The following is a 16,827-nucleotide window of genomic DNA, read 5'->3' on the forward strand; positions in this document are numbered from 1 at the left end:
CTGTCATTCACACACATACACTACAGACAATTTAGCTTACCCAATTCACCTACAGTATAGCACATGTCTTTGGACGGTAACCGGAGCACCCGGAGGAAACCCACGCGAACACGGGAGAACATGCAAACTCCACACAGAAACGCCAACTGATCCAGCCGAGGCTCAAACCAGCAAACTTCTAGCTGTGAGGCGAACGTGCTACCCATTTCACCCTCATTTCCGTTCAAAGTCTATTTCACACTACAGGCACAAAAGCTAGTTACACTGAGGACCTTAAGTACACTGAAACCTGTTCACATGGCATTATGTAATCACAAGCACAAAATCAATGCATTCTTTGCCTAATAGATTTCCTGTTGAAAAGGAAATGCAATAATGTAACTGCTGTACATGTACAGACCTTAAGATGTGTTTTGCACATGAGTATTGTAAAATTTTGTGTTTGTGTTTTTATTAAATCTGACACTGCACAAAAAAGAATTTAAAGAACTAATTTTGCATTATATAAACAAACTGGGTTTAAACAAAAAGGGTTAAATTGTTCCCTAAATTATTTCACTTTTGGTATTTTTATATTTGAACCCAACTTCAATAATATTCAAATATTAGTCAGAAAGAGGCAGAATATTAATGTTTGCATATGGTGATCATTATCTGACCTCTGTGCTTGGCTGTGTCTGTCCCCCGGGATGGGTTGTTCTTGTGCAGCCCCTCCAGGACATCCTGAACCCTCCAGAATTCCTTCTGAATGTGTCTATGCACCAGTTCACTCTGAGACGAGAGGAGATTCTGTTAGACAGGCAATTAATTGCAACCGAAAAGACATCTGCATTATTGAGGAGCACTGTCAGGATCATTACAAAAATACATTTACCTTTTTATTAATAATTAACAAGAGAATCACATGCTAATCAATTATTGATTGCATAATTCATTTCCATTCATATGAAACAGGAATTCATGTTTCGTTGCTGACAAATTGAACAGCTACAGAATGGGTAAAAAGATCTCAGTATTTATTAATGCATTTGTTGGATTTATTATAGGATTTAAATGTATTGTCATTTAAAATATGTGTACAAAATAAACAAAACAATAATAAACTGTTCATCTAGATCAGGAGTGCCCAAACGTTTTCTTTTGAAGGGCCAAAAAACAATCTTGATTGAGGGCCGTGAGCCAAAGTAAATATATCAAGTTATACTACAAAGTTTCCATGAATAATTTCCTAGTTTATTTAAAAATAAAACATTACTTTAAGCATATTAACTAATCCATTATTTATTTTTAAAAATTTTTAATGAACCTATTATAATGAAAATATAGGAATTCCATTTATAACATTGAGTTTAATGCCAAATACACTGGTCAAACTGCACCTGCCTTCATTTACAACACTTAATCGAAACATTTAATTCAAGTTTGTTCTTTTGTAGCTTAAAAATAAAACTAACAAAGTGAAAGGTTACATTCAGTTAGAAATGACAATGTGTATTAAAACCATTAACCCCAGCCCTCCCCAAAACTCTCCTTCTCTTCTCAGATGGGACAGTGGGCCAAATCAAAGGTTACAATGGGCCAACTTTGGCCCGCGGGCCCTAGATTTACTGAATTTAATAGAATTGTGTTTAAGTAAAATGTTAAAGAGCCCATGTTATGGGTTTTTGAAAATGTCCTTCAATGTAGTGTGTAACACAGCTCTAAGTGAAGTGAAATATGCAGCTAAGGCTTAAATCTGTAAGTGTACAGTGTTTAAAACTATTGATTCATATATAAAAGAGTCCACTTATAGCGCTTCAAACGAGTCGTCTTGATAACGAGTCATTAGGTGTTTCGTGATGAAGCGACTACGAAACACAAGTGGTTGCACACGCAAACCCGGGAGATTTGAAACCTGTGGCCCCACCCACTAACACAAAAAAAAGCCACACCATATTTCTTTGCACATTGAACACACGTCAGCCAAAACAGGAAATAAAAAAAACTGCAACTGCGTTGATTGCGTAATATTTTTTACGCGTTAAATATTTACAATTAATCGTATGTGTTAACGTGATAATTTTGACAGCACTAATATAAAACTGAACAATAACATGGATGGTAGACATTTTTAGTTTAATTGTGAGTAATTTTCATTGAATTCTATAAAGCAGGGGTCACCAAACTTGTTCCTGGAGGGCCGGTGTCCTGCAGATTTTAGCTCCAACCCTAATCAAACACACCGGAACAAGCTAATCAAGGTCTTCCTATGTATACTCTAAACATCCAGGCAGGTGTGTTGAGGCAAGTTGGAGCTAAATCCTGCAGGGACACCGGCCCTCCAGGACCGAGATTGGTGACCCCTGCTATAAAGATATGATAAAATTTCTTCCAAATTTCAAATAATAATATTGTAATTTAAAACACTTTTATTGAACACTGAACATTTATTAAGGAACTCTTCTGAAGTTTAAACATTCTCTGTTAATGAATATAAACATGAAAACATGGCACATTTTGTTACCATATGCTGAAAAAAAGTTTGTGGGAAAAAAACAATTTGTAAAACAAATAACCATGTCTCATAAATCTCCAGAATCTAAGCTCTCTATTTTCCACAGCTGTAATAGATAATTGCTATGGATCTCAGTTTATTAGTCTAATTAATTCCGTATCATAAAAATCACCATTTTAATCACATAAGAGTGATCGTGATCTTGCATCATTTGCATGCCATACGCCCTCATTAATAAATGAGCTGTGCAAATGGAAAAACGGCAAGGCCTTGAAACTAATGAGGATGTTGAACGCTGATGATGATAATGACAAACATGGAGCTCGAAATCCACCATACCTGCCCTCCAGCATTCAGCTGCTCCCACAAATCCCCATGAATGGCGTTCACATCATCCTCCAGCGCCTCAAACTCCACTCGGGTGGTGGTCAGGGCCTGTCAACATGGAGAATCATTCAAAACATCTGCTGGTGTGTTTATAAGATTGTAAAGGTGTCTGGTGTCTTACACTTGAGGCCTGGGAGAGCTCTCCTCTGATGTTGATCAGTTTGTTTTGCAGACTCTCCTTCTTGAGTTGAAGTTTCTCCATTACCAGCGGCTTGTTTCTGTACAGCTCCATCTCCTGATGTGTGGCCACCAGCACCCCCTCTAGGCTGTCCTGGAAATTGCAGAAAACTTGAAAAGTGAGGAATGGCAATATTTTAGGTAAGATTTGATGGATGAAGTTCCAAATTTAGTTTTATAATATAATATAATATAATATAATATAATATAATATAATATAATATAATATAATATAATATAATATAATATAATATAATATAATATAATATAATATAATATAATATAATATAATATTCTTGTGCATGATAGCAAGGATTAGTGACATTCGTTGGTTAACTTCAATTTTAAAACTAATCAGTTAACAATTTTGAAAAAATAAATGAAATAATTTAGCAAATAATCCATAATTGAATTTTAAATGCATATTTTAATATAATATAATTTTATAATAAAATTTTAATATAATATAATATAATATAATATAATATAATATAATATAATATAATATAATATAATATAATATAATATAATATAATATAGAGTAATAACATGAATGGACGACAACCATAATTTAATTTTAAATGTAAACATTTAACAATTATAAATAAGTGAATAAAAAATAAATAAATAAATAAATAAATAAATAAAATATATTTTTAAAGTGATAACAATTTTAGGCAGTTGTAATAATTGTTTGGATGAAATCCATAATTTTAAAAATAAATACACAAACAAACAATCAAATAATAAATACAATAAAAAATTAACAAATAAATGATAACAATTTAAGGCAGAATTGCTTGGATGAAGTTCATAATTAAATGTTATAGAATAGAACAGAATAGAATAGAATAGAATAGAATAGAATAGAATAGAATAGAATAGAATAGAATAGAATATCTGTAACAATCACCAGCGATCTAGGGACTCTTGATTGCAGGTGAACTACACACACATCAAATGAACTACACACACACTACAAGTCCTGTCATGCACTTCGCACACAGCTATTCCAGATCGCCATTGATTACACACACACACACAGCCGGAGGATTGCCAAGAGGTGCATCCCAAATTGCATACATATGCACTACTCTACACCATTTTGAAGTATAAATAGTGTAAGTAGTGCATTTACACTGAAAACTCTAAAAAAATAATAAGTGTACTTTAATTACCAGGATGATGCACTCATTTGACCGGTAAAATGAAGTATGGAATGTTGGACACTTCACGCACTCAACGACAGCTGCTTTGCTCACATAGCGGAAGGGGCGGCGCTATCAGGTGCACATGTTGGATAACTTTATTTATTTTGGATTGTGAAAGCGAAATTCTCCTACGAGAGTGATTATAGCGCCTCCCGACGGAGAATGCGGTAATACTCATGGCAGGTATTTGGTACTTTGTTCATTTATTTCACTAATTTGGCAACCGTCTAACGTCATCAGGGAAACGGTTTGAATTTACACTTAGTAAAAAAACCATTAGTGTTCCATTTGGGACGACACTACATACATATACCATGCTGTTGAGTGTGTAAGTGCAGAAGTACATAGTGCATGAGTGCATAAGTGTATAGTGTGCCATTTGGGACGCAGCTAAGGACTCATTTTTTGTTACTCCCAAGATGCCCATGTGTTTCCTGATTTGTCTTGCCTTGTTTTAGTTCTGTTTTGTTATGTTATAGTTTTTCATTAAATGTTTTCAATGCTGTGTTTGGATCCGCACTTTGTTATTCCTTCTGCACAACACACCAGACTGTGACAATATGTAAATATATACAACACTAATAACAATGTATAATGTTTTTTGAAGCTCCTGCAAGCAAATACCTTTTCCATTCGCAAACGATGAACTACAGTCTCTTGCTCTTTCAAAAGTCGATTCTGTTCACACAATCGGCCAAGTAGTTTCTGAACAGAGACAAAATGAAAGAGTTTATAGGTCTGTGTTGTGTGCAGATAGAAATGCTGATGTGCTATGCATGATTGTACAAAGAGACTTACGCTGGTCTCGATCTCATTAAGCTTCAGAGTGGGATGTAAGTCACCGTACACATCATGGAATGGAGGCACCTTTAAAAGAGAATAAAACAAAACAGAAATATTAGTGGAAACAAGTCTTCTGGTTTACAGTCCAGGACGTAATTAACATGAATAATATAACACTTACAATTCATATATATATATATATATATATATATATATATATATATATATATATATATATATATATATATATATATATATATATATATATATATATATATATATATATATATATATATATATATATATATATGATTTTAGGCAAAAGAGAATTTAAAAATATATAAACTCAATAAACATTTCAAAATATTTTATATAAATAAATACATTTCAACATTTTAAATCAATACATAAACAAATAGACAAAAACAAACACCATCAGAAAATAATAATAATTATAAAAAAAAAAATAAATAAATAAATAAAAAAAATAAATTAATTAATTAATTAAAAAAAAAAATAAAATAATAATAATAATAATAATAATAATAATAATAATAATTCAATTTAAATTACTAAATAAATATACAGGAAAGCAAACAAAAAAATACACATATAAATAAATAGCCATGTAAATGTGCGGTTTGCATTATTCAGTAACAAAAAAATCATCCCAAATGTTGATGTCAATGATAACCCCTGTCGAGTCAAGGCTATACACTGACAAATGGCTTTCTTGCTTGATGGTATGAGAAGGTGAAACACAAACACAGAAGACACGAGCAAGACGACACGATTCAATGACTACACAATGGAGGATGTATTGTAATACATGGCAAACAAGCACTGGAAATGGCGGGATTCCGATACACAAAATAAAGCAAAAACTTAACCAAAAACCAAAGAAAAAGTGAAGATTGTGGCTGAATTGACATTTTACAACTTTAAAGGTCCCCTGAAGTGCCTTGAAAATGCAGCTTTGCTCAATGTGTGATATCATTTCTGCTGAAACATGAAGACAAGGAAGGGTGTATCAAGTAGCCTCTCCCCTTTTAAAAAATAGCCAATCGCATTTAGTTTATTTCATGCCTCTGCCAGTCAGCATTAAGGCACATGACAGCCACAGTACTGTATATAATAGCAATGCTGAGTCTGTCTACCCATTTCTCTGCTTTAAAATACAGCATTCAAAAAGGTCTGATACATTTTGTGATCCATGCCAGCTCACAAATGATCTGCTCTGTGCTGTGAGTGTTTGAGCTGGGACAGTTTAGCCGCTTTTCTGATATCATGCTAAATGATTCTCTTTACTTAACCATTTCATTCTGTGCCAATCAAAGCCAGTCAGTATGAATATGGATTTGTTTTCCATAATGATGCTGATAATAGAGCTCTCTACAATGTAATACAAATGTGCCAGTCATTGCCTTGGTAATGCAGGTGTAATGTAGGTAGTGATATGAACGATCAGATATTTTTTCCAGATCATTTTTTATAGGTTTTTCAGAACGTTTTTTTCAGATACTGAATTAGTTAAATAACAAAAAAATAAATAAATAAAATAAATAAATTTATAAATAAACAGCATGCTTCTGCTGAGCCAGCTATGGAGAAAATGGCAGAGTGGTGATGTCACACACACACGCACTCTATAAGCACGGCTCAGCACAGTTTTGTAACTGTCCACAGAACAGTCTGTAGTCATGCCACGTCCTATCAGGCTTACGCAAAATACAACTGGAACTGTACATTCTTAGAGGACTGTTCTTAAAACCATTCAGCACCATAGTGGAAAAGTAGCTTTTGTGTGAAATTAATGCTAGTGTGAACCAGAAGTAGCTGAGAGTATTATTTAAAGTGTGTTGATGTTCTTCCAACTGAAATCTAAAATTGAGTACTGGTTGTGGCTTTCGTTTTGCACATCATTCCCTTGTAGCAAACTAAAAGTAAGAGGGGCTTTGTTAGAAATATTGTGGCTGAAGCTGTTAAACTCATGTCAACAGAGAAAGACCACCACTCCAAACACGGAAGCAAATGGACAGACTTTGATTACCAAAACAAACATTTGTCAATAAACATTGTAAATTTAGATTTCACACAGACTGTAATTCATTTGCACCAGTGGGATGCACATTTTCACCGTCTGAATCCCCTGTGGAGTGCACTATGCACCATTATCCACCAGAAAATCGTAACTGTGTTTTGAATGTCCTACTTACTGACTGTGTTGGTTTTGCATTAGAGAGGGAAGTCTATGTTTCAGCATTGCAGCTTTTTGTGTTCATCCTCTCATTTTTCAATGAATAAATGTGGAATTCAGGGTAGGGTTGCACCAGCTATTCATAAGTTCATTCTTAAACTGGAATGTAAAGTCCACACTAGGGGCTTAGAAACTACTAGCTAGTTTGTAAATAAATTTGTTCTCACTTCGGTTGCACCACTACTTCTTAGGGCAAACTGTAGTTAGTAGGTCGTAAGCTCTCAGTAAAGTCATGCGTAGTCACATTGAATGACGCAATATCCAATAAAAAGCATTTAAATCGCTAAACTGCTTTAAAGTTCTGCAACTAATGCATATATATATAAAACTGTCCTATAAAAACTAAATGATAAATGACAATTTTATAGTACATTACATTACAGTCAATCACTAATAACAGACAACGCACATACCTAAATGCACGCAAATACACATGAAGCTATCAAAACATTAAACTTGATTTTTTTTATATCCTACACAACAAAGAGAAACGAGCAGGAAGAAAAACTCAGTCATGAGGAAATTCTCGTTAAATTGATGCATACAATTAACACAAAGCACTCCTTCAAAGAAAATTAAACACTTCTTTCACAAACCGAAAAAAAAAAAGATTTGGGAGGAAATTAAGGTTGTGATTAGAGGGAGATCATTCTTCATAATCATCGCGAGCTTCTCTATGCAAACTATTCTCGTTATCGTCTCTTTTCTACCGTTATACATGGGGGGAGGCTGAAGTAAATATTTAGTTGGGACAAAGCGATACGTTTAAACTACACTGAAAAAAAAATCTGTAATTTTACGGTTTATTTCCGGCAGCTAGGGTGCCGGAAAAAAAAGTAAAACAACGGCCGTTAAATTACAGAAATTTACCGAAAAATAACAGAGGTTAAATTACAGTTCTGGTAAATTTCTATAATTCAACCTCTGTTATTTTACAGTAAATTTCTGTAATTTAACAGCCGTTATTTTAAGTTTTTTTTTTTTCCGGCACCCTAGCTGCTGGAAATAAACCATAAAATTACAGATATTTTTACCATGCAAGTTCAGTGGTGCAGCACAAAAATATTTAGTAGTGCGTAAATTGTAACTTAGTGTCCCTTTAAGCCACTGCTGGTGCAACCGGACCCCTATCAACACTGTATCTTCTACCAATTTTTATTTTTGTCTTGTATTTAGGCGAACCCTTGGCATGTGTATAAGTGACACATTTCAGTCTTATATTGTGTGTGTGTGTGTGTGTGTGTGGGGGGGGGGGGGGGCGCTCAGAATAGAGAGCATCTGATTGGTTAGAAGATCTTACAAGAAGCAAAAGTGCATTGTGATGACAAAATGAATTTAGGGGAAATAAGAAACTATACATTTTGAATGTTTATCTCCTCCAAATGCATTTTTTTTACGTATTAGCTTATAGAATAAGACTAACACGTTGATACTAACACCCCAAAAAACGTATGCTGATTTCAGGGGGACTTTAAAACTATCACTTAAAGCTAAAGCACTATAAAAACATCCAACATGCCACATGGAGCAGGAAGCGCAGAGAGAGGCAGGCTCCGTCAGGCCTCAGGACAGCCTCAGCTGAGTTTGCACTGCTGAAACTGAGGTTAACTGAGTACCAGCGGTGTAGGAATAGCAGCCTGCCTCTCTGAAGGACTCGCCACTCTCTTACTTGTGAGAAAAGTTTTGGTCGAGGAGAGGAACGCTCAACCATTCGGGTTACCATGCTGATTAGGTGATCGCCATCTGTCATCTAGAGCAGAACACACCGTCATTCACCTGGTTTTATGTCTGACACTCAGTACGGCCAGCTCTGATCAAACCTAGCTTATACTAGCTTATACATCCACTGCAGCTAGAGGAGATAGCAGAGACTTCGGGGTCAATTGTCACATTTTTTTCTTCACCAGTGAATATTTATCAAGGTTGGTTTATTATTTTTTTTTTTAAGTCATTGTTTCTCAATATACATTGTATATATTCAAAAATGTCATAGACAAAAAAAAAACAACAAGTAATAAATAAATATAAGATTTAATAAATAAATAATAAATAAATGCGTGAACTTTGTATACAACAGTTTGGGAATATTTTCGCATGACCATGAGTCTGCATTTTAAACATTAAAATAGCGTCACGCGGAGAAAACTTTTATGTCCACTAAGAAGAATGGAGATGCCCTTGCAGTCATGTCCACTTCAGACATTAAAAGGCAAATCCTCGGCAAATAAAGGAAAGCCAGCATGAACAAATGGACTTTGAGGGATGCTGGGAAACCATATTTAAATCAAATAGGAGAACAAAAACCAGGGAGAAATTCACCGAAATAGGTGAATGTAAAAACCATATATGTGATGTGATCAGTCGCTCTCTCTCTCTCTGAACGCGCTGAGGAGAGATAAACAACATAAAAACAGTTAACCTATCAAAATAAACCACATACCACATATAATAAATCTGTATCAATGCATATTTCCCGCCAGTCCTGTGTAAACTATGGCAAGCAGAGTTTATTTGTTTAAATAGGCTATTTATTTATATCGTGAGATGGCGAAGCGCAAGAACAGTTTGAAGTAGTACATACATAGGTGTGCTGTGCCAGCTTTTCTAAATAAACGACAATATTTAGCTATGCTGTATGTCTGCATATTATATATTTATTGTTGTATTTATTGTTGTATTTATTTATTTATTTATTGTTTATTGTTAATAAGTGATTGTTATTGACTGTACTGTAAGAAGGTCTATGTATTGTACATTGTTCATACTTATTTTCTGTTTTTAAATAATAATAATAATAATAATAATAATAATAATAATAAACTTGAAAGAAATGCTTAATATTAACCTGAAGTTTCTGTTACTATAACTAAGATAAAGGAATCAGATCTTTAGTGATAATGATGAACTGGAGTTATACTGTTATTCCACATTTGATAAATACAAATCACACTAACTTTTGATTTTTAATACTGACACTAAAAAGATAATCTCCTTAGAATTGAGAAGCTTTTGATGTCTATCTTCAAGTAAAATAAAAACATATAATATACAGTAATGTTTACGATCCAAATGAAAAAAACATTTATTACTCAAAATTTGAAAATATGGACTTATTTGGTTCTTCGTCTCATGCCCTCAATTATTACACTTTAAAAAGCTTTATCATTTAAAATGTATTTTAACCTTGTGATGACAGAGCTGAATTTTCAGCAAGTCTTCAAACTTTTGATGAAATACTTTTCTGTATGCATTGATGAATAAAAAGAATTTAAAAGAACAGCATTCATTTAAAAAGCCAAAATTTAATACATGAATAATAATAATAATAATAATAATAATAATAACTCTTATTATTATTATTCTTATTATTGTGATTATTATTATTATTATTATTATTATTATTATTATTATTATTATTATTATTATTATTATTATTATTGAAACAGAAACAAAATTGTAGCAATAAGGTCTAAATATTAAAGATTTGTCGACCAAAAGCAACTCATTTATATATATTTAAAAAATATTTTGACATTGAACATTGAAATTGCTACAAAAAAATGTGACAATTTCCCAAAACTGCTGTTGAAAAGAACCCAAAATAATCAAAACGTACAAAAAATGGTCATTTAAAGGGATAGTTCACCCCAAAATGAAAATGTACCCATCATTTACTCAAAATTCACTTCTTCAATAGAATATTATTTGAAGAATTCTAAACCAGTAGATATTAACATCATAACAGGGCGGAAAATACTCTGGAAATCAGTTTCTGATATGCTTCAAAATATTCAGAGAAGCAGAAGAAACTCAGTTGTGGTGGATGAGTAAATTTTTATTTTTGGGTGAACTATCCCTTTAAGACATAATGTTTCCATCATGATTTTCCAAAACCAACACTGAATATAAAAGCCACTGCTAGGGTAAACAGATTTGTGTACTTGAACTTTTGACTCCTTGGAGCAAATGACACCTTTCCCATGTGACAAGTACAAACAGGCCATATTTAGCAGCCGCTGATTCGAGCTTAACAAGCAACTGTTATCAAATTAGAAAGCGTTTTCGGATCAGTGTGAGAACTGACACAGAGAGGTGAACACAGTGAGAACGGGAGGTGTTGGAGGATCAGGACTACAAATATGACATGGTTGTTTATGTTGTCTTGAAGCAGACATTCAAAAGTCAGTTCATCTGTTCTGCAAAATCATTGAAGTGAGATTAACAATAAAAAGCCCTGATCAAAAACTTTGTGAGCCACCTTTTGTTTGAATACAAAACTGGCAAAGTGCAGAAGACTATACACTCCCTGGCCACTTTATTAGGTACACCTGTACAACTGCTCGCAAATTTCTAATCTAAAAAATCTAATCACATGGCAGCAACTCAATGCATTTAGGCATGTAGACATGGTCAAGACAATCTGCTGCAGTTCAAACCAAGCATTAGAATGGGTTAGAAAGGTGATTTAAGTTACTTTGAACGTGACATGGTTGTTGGTGCCAGACGAGTATTTCAGAAACTGCTGATCTACAGGGATTTTCATGCACAACCATCTCTTTATAAAGAATGTTCCAAAAATATCCAGTGAGGGGCAGTTCTGTGGGTGCAAATGCCTTGTTGATGCCAAAGGTCAGATAAGAATGGCCAGACTGGTTGGAGCATATAGCAAAGCAACAGTAACTCAAATAACACTCGTTACAACCGAAGTATGCAGAAGAGCATCTCTAAATGCACAACATGTCCAACCTTGAAGCAGATGGGCAACAGCAGCAGAAGACCACACCGGGTGCCACTCCTGTCAGCTAAGAACAGAAAACTGAGGCTACAATTCGCACAGGCTTACCAAAATTGGACAATAGAAGATTGGAAAAATTTTTGCCTGGTCTGATGAGTCTAAATTTCTGCTGCGATATTCAGATGGTAGGGTCAGAATTTGCTGTCAACAAATGAAAGCATGGATCCATCTTGCCTTGCATCAATTTTTCAGGCTGGTGGTGGTGGTGAATATTTTCTTAGCACACTTTGGGCTCATTAGTACCAACTGAGCATCGTGTTAACACCACAGCCTACCTGATTATTGCTGCTGACCATGTCCACCGTCTGATGGCTTATTCCAGAAGGATAACGTGCCATGTCATAAGGCTTGAATCATCTCAGACTGGTTCTTGAACATGACAATGAGTTCACTGTACTCAAATGGCCTCCACAGTCACCAGATCATAATCCAATAGAGCGTCTTTGGGATGTGGTGGATTACGGGAGATACGGGAGATTCACATCATGGATGTGCAGCCGACAAACCTGCAGCAACTGCGTGATGCTATCATGTCAGTTTGGACCAAAACCTCTGAGGAATATTTCCAGTACCTTGTTAAACTATACCACGAAGGATTAAGGCAGTTCTGAAGGCAAAAGGTGGTCCAACCCTGTACTAGTAAGGTGTACCTTATAAAGTGGCCGGTTGGTTTATATACTGTACTTTATATAACAAACAAACTTAACAAACAGCTATATGGAATTAATGAATTCCATTACAAACAAATGTATACATGTTTTCACAAAAATTATTAAGGAATATTAAGAAGCGTCATCTGCATAGACAACAATAAAGCCGCTAAATAAAGCACTATTATACTATGAAATAATTTTAATTATGTTAAAATGTAATGATTATTTTTTTTTGCATTATTACAGTAATATTAAAGTCGGTATTTCTTCATTTTCAACAAGTAACCCAGTAAGCTTTAACAGGTTGCTAGCGATTATTTATATACTAAAAAAATCTGCTCTTTTACACACACTCATGCTATTAGGTATAAAAATGCCACAATTAATCGCACCCAAAACAAGTTTGTTTTGACGTAATTTAAGTGTGTGTACTGTGTATATTTATTATGTATATAAATGCACACGGGCATGCATATATTTGAGAAAATGTTTAATTATATTCAGATTTAAAATGTATGTATATATGATCCAAATTATTTATACAATTAAATATCTAAGTAACACAATTGTTTGGTATAATGTTGTTTCGATTTACTGTATGTGTGACTATCGCATAAATATAATTAATATACAGAATATGAGACATTCTACCAGAAACATACATTATCTGTCCCTGAAATAAAACCGTAAATACAGTGGATAAAAAGTATTTTATCCCAAAAAATTCTAAAATGGTCTGATGCTTGACTTCTGTGAGTAAAAAAAATTGTCATTCATTTGGTTCTCAGATTTTTGTTCTTTATTAAAAACACTTTACACTGTACAAACCCTGTCCTTGTCCTCAGCAAATCTACAGCTTTAAGAGTTTTGTAATGCTAAAAACTGTTATTTCGAAAAAATACTTCAGAAATAGCAAATTTGAGTTGTTATCATTCACATCAATTTATTAAAAACACGAAATTATCAATAAATTCTATAAATATATAAAATAAATAAATTTACAATTGTCCCCACGTTTCTGTCAGTCCTGTCACATTTGCATTGAATTTAACATAAAATGTTTGCAACACCTTTAAGGCGATGACTCGGAAGTGACATCATTTAACGGAGAAGAAGCTGACAGGGATCAAGGATGCGTACTATCATTGAATTGTATGATTTTATGCTTGTTTTCATATGATTTTTTTGAGGAAGACAAGCTTAAGTCAAGCCCTGACATGTTTTATAAGTGAAAATGTACGCTTCTGGTGGAATGTATCATTTACTGTATAATACACACATATATATTATGTCAAAACAAACTTTTATTTTGGATGCGATTAATTGTGATTAATCTTTGCCCAGCACTCAAAAAACATATCTGGATTGTATTTTAATCTTGGGTAATCATGGGTCGCTCACTCAGTTTTAGAACAGAGCATATCATAGCTAGCATGTTGTATCAGCATTGAGACTCAGTTATAGTTGTTGCATCAAACCTCCTACCTGCTGATCAAGGTACTCCAGGTTCCTCTGAAGCTGCGCGTCTAAAATGTCCTCCTGATGTGTGCAATGAAGCAGCAGCAAAGCCCAGTGTGTCAGCAAACAGCACAAGCATCGCATGGGGAGACGGAGACAAACACATGCTAATCACGCCATCGCTAATCACAGCGAAGTGAAGTGACTTCACAATCAAACTCATTAGAAGAGACAATTACACACGCTCCATCATTCGCAAGCCAAGCTACTGTGATGCACATACAGATTATCAGTCCGATGATTATATGATTTGGTAGTTCTTAACTGACAAGACTGTAATTGGCTTTTAGCATGCTAATGACATTCATGGATGGTTAAAAGTCTGGATTTCTTACCATTTTACTGTGGAGCGATGGGGACGCTGGGTAGTTATAATGGTACATTCCTTGGCTGTATGAGCGACGATCTCCAGGGAAATCATACTGAAACAACAATTACACACTCATTCATATATATAAATACATAATAATTATTCAACAAGTCACCATTTTCTAAAGATGCTGTTGACTTGAAATTAATCAACTGGTGATGGCAACTTCAAGATGACTCTCATATGTAGAATGAAGTCACATGCATTGCTCAGGTGTGAGTTTTCACAGACTTCAACACAGAGTGTAAAAATCTCGATGGTTCTGTGGGTTTTGTCTATCTAAACTGATCTTTATCTTGTATTTTCTATTGGACTCGAGTCAGGTGATTGGCTGGGCCATTCTACAGCTTGATTTTCTTTCTTTGAAAGCATTTGAGAGTTTCCTTAGCTCTGTTTTGGATTATTGTCTTGCTGAAATGTCCACTCTGGTTTCATCTTCATCATCTTGATGATGTACATTGTAAACCCTAATGTTGTTTGAACATAACTTAAAATTTAGCATTTTGGTCCTATCATTTAAAATTAATTTAAAGTTAATTTAACTTATGTACCATGAAAGTCCATAAACTTAAGATTTCTATAGTGAGCTCAAAATAATAATTAATCCTTTGAAAAAAATAGGTAATTTCACAAATGTAGTCTTGACTGTAAAATTCTAATATGTGCACCTTTTAAGTGCAAGGTCTTTTTTAAAATCAGAAAACAAATGGATTCAGGTACAATTATTCATCATAATGTGAATAAATGGCTACTTATTTTTGTTTAAAATTTATTTAAATTTTTTTTTCATAGTATATTATTACATACACTGAAAACCCTAATAAGTTGACTGAACTAAATTAATTGAGTAAACTCATTGCCTCAATTTAATTGAGCAATGGAGTCTCCCAAAAGTTGCATATTTAGGTTTATTTATCTTCCCGGATTCGTAGACTATACTTTAATAGTTCAGTTCACCAAACTTAGTACTAAGTTGGTGAACTGAACAATTTAAATATAATCTACTTAAGTACTAAGTTTGGTGAACTGAACAATTTAAATATAATCTACTTAAGTACTAAAGTTTGGTGAACTGAACAATTTAAATATAATCTACTTAAGTACTAAGTTTTGGTGAACTGAACAATTAAATATATACTTAAGTACTAAGTTTGGTGAACTGAACAATTAAATAATCTACTTAAGTACTAAGTTTGGTGAACTGAACAATTTAAGTATAATCTACTTAAGTACAAAGTTTGGTAAACTGAACAATTTAAGTATAATCTACTTAAGTACTAAGTTTGGTGAACTGAACTATTTAAGTATAGTCTACAAAACTGGCAAGTTAAATAAACTTCAATATGCAAGTTTTTGGAAACTCCATTACTCAATTAAATTGAGGCAACGAGTACTCAATTAATTTAGTTCAGTCAACTTATTAGGGTTTTTAGTGTAGTGTTGGACTGAAGCAGTGAATGTTAATTTACAATGAGGAAGGGCAGAGGGTTGCTGAAGAACTTCTGAGAGATTTCAGCTGATGTCTGGGCTTTAATTGCCTTTTTACACCTCCCTTTCTTCATGTGTTCAATACTTTTATTCTGCGTCATTTTATTTAATACACAAAAGTTAATTTATAAACTAATTAGATCTGTTTTCTTTGCATATATGGATTTATTTGGTTGCTGTATAGATTTGGTGAAAATTTCAAGTCAACAGAACCTTTAAAAAAATGTTTTCTGAGAAAAATGATGTCTTATTTCCGCCACTATATTTAAATATTCCAAAAGTTGCATCACATTTTTAATAAAAATGACATTATATTTTAAGTGACTCACTGATTGTATATTTTACATGGTATATACAGTGTAATATGAATAATAAGTGTTTTAATGATTAGAGAAATTAAATACTGTTCTTCAGAAAGTTAAATTTATCCAAGATTCCTTCAATAATGTTTAATTTTCTAGCCCAGATCCTAAAATAATGTTTAATCAGCACAACTGTTTTCAGTATTGATAAAACTTCTGTCAAGTGCACAATCAAAAATTACTTTATAAACAGTATGTTTTGTGCATGTGGGATGTTCTTAGCCACAGTAAGTTGCAAAAAACAATTCTGATTATGGAAGACTAAACTGTGTTTACACATGAGTTTTTATTGTGCAAGAGTTCACACTTAGATAATGCTTGACTATGATAGC

The 16,827-nt window shown here is 33.5% G+C and overlaps 1 protein-coding gene across 7 annotated transcripts in view; it reads right to left on the reverse strand.

The window, feature by feature from the left end:
• Window positions 1-16,827, reverse strand: part of plekha6 (pleckstrin homology domain containing, family A member 6) — a 179,336-nt gene that overhangs the window by 22,342 nt on the left and 140,167 nt on the right. For 6 of the 7 annotated variants that reach the window (XM_056468260.1, XM_056468256.1, XM_056468255.1 and 3 more), the window contains 7 exons: window positions 14,611-14,697; window positions 14,243-14,296; window positions 5,068-5,136; window positions 4,894-4,974; window positions 3,003-3,152; window positions 2,834-2,929; window positions 660-771 (listed from right to left, as the gene is read on the reverse strand). In XM_056468260.1, coding sequence (XP_056324235.1) covers window positions 660-771; window positions 2,834-2,929; window positions 3,003-3,152; window positions 4,894-4,974; window positions 5,068-5,136; window positions 14,243-14,296; window positions 14,611-14,697 — 649 coding nt within the window. The remainder of the gene's footprint in view (window positions 1-659; window positions 772-2,833; window positions 2,930-3,002; window positions 3,153-4,893; window positions 4,975-5,067; window positions 5,137-14,242; window positions 14,297-14,610; window positions 14,698-16,827) is intronic. The other variant, XM_056468258.1, reaches the window with a different exon arrangement.

The sequence above is a fragment of the Danio aesculapii genome, chromosome 11 (genome assembly GCF_903798145.1).
Source record: "Danio aesculapii chromosome 11, fDanAes4.1, whole genome shotgun sequence".
Classification (NCBI taxonomy): domain Eukaryota; kingdom Metazoa; phylum Chordata; class Actinopteri; order Cypriniformes; family Danionidae; genus Danio; species Danio aesculapii.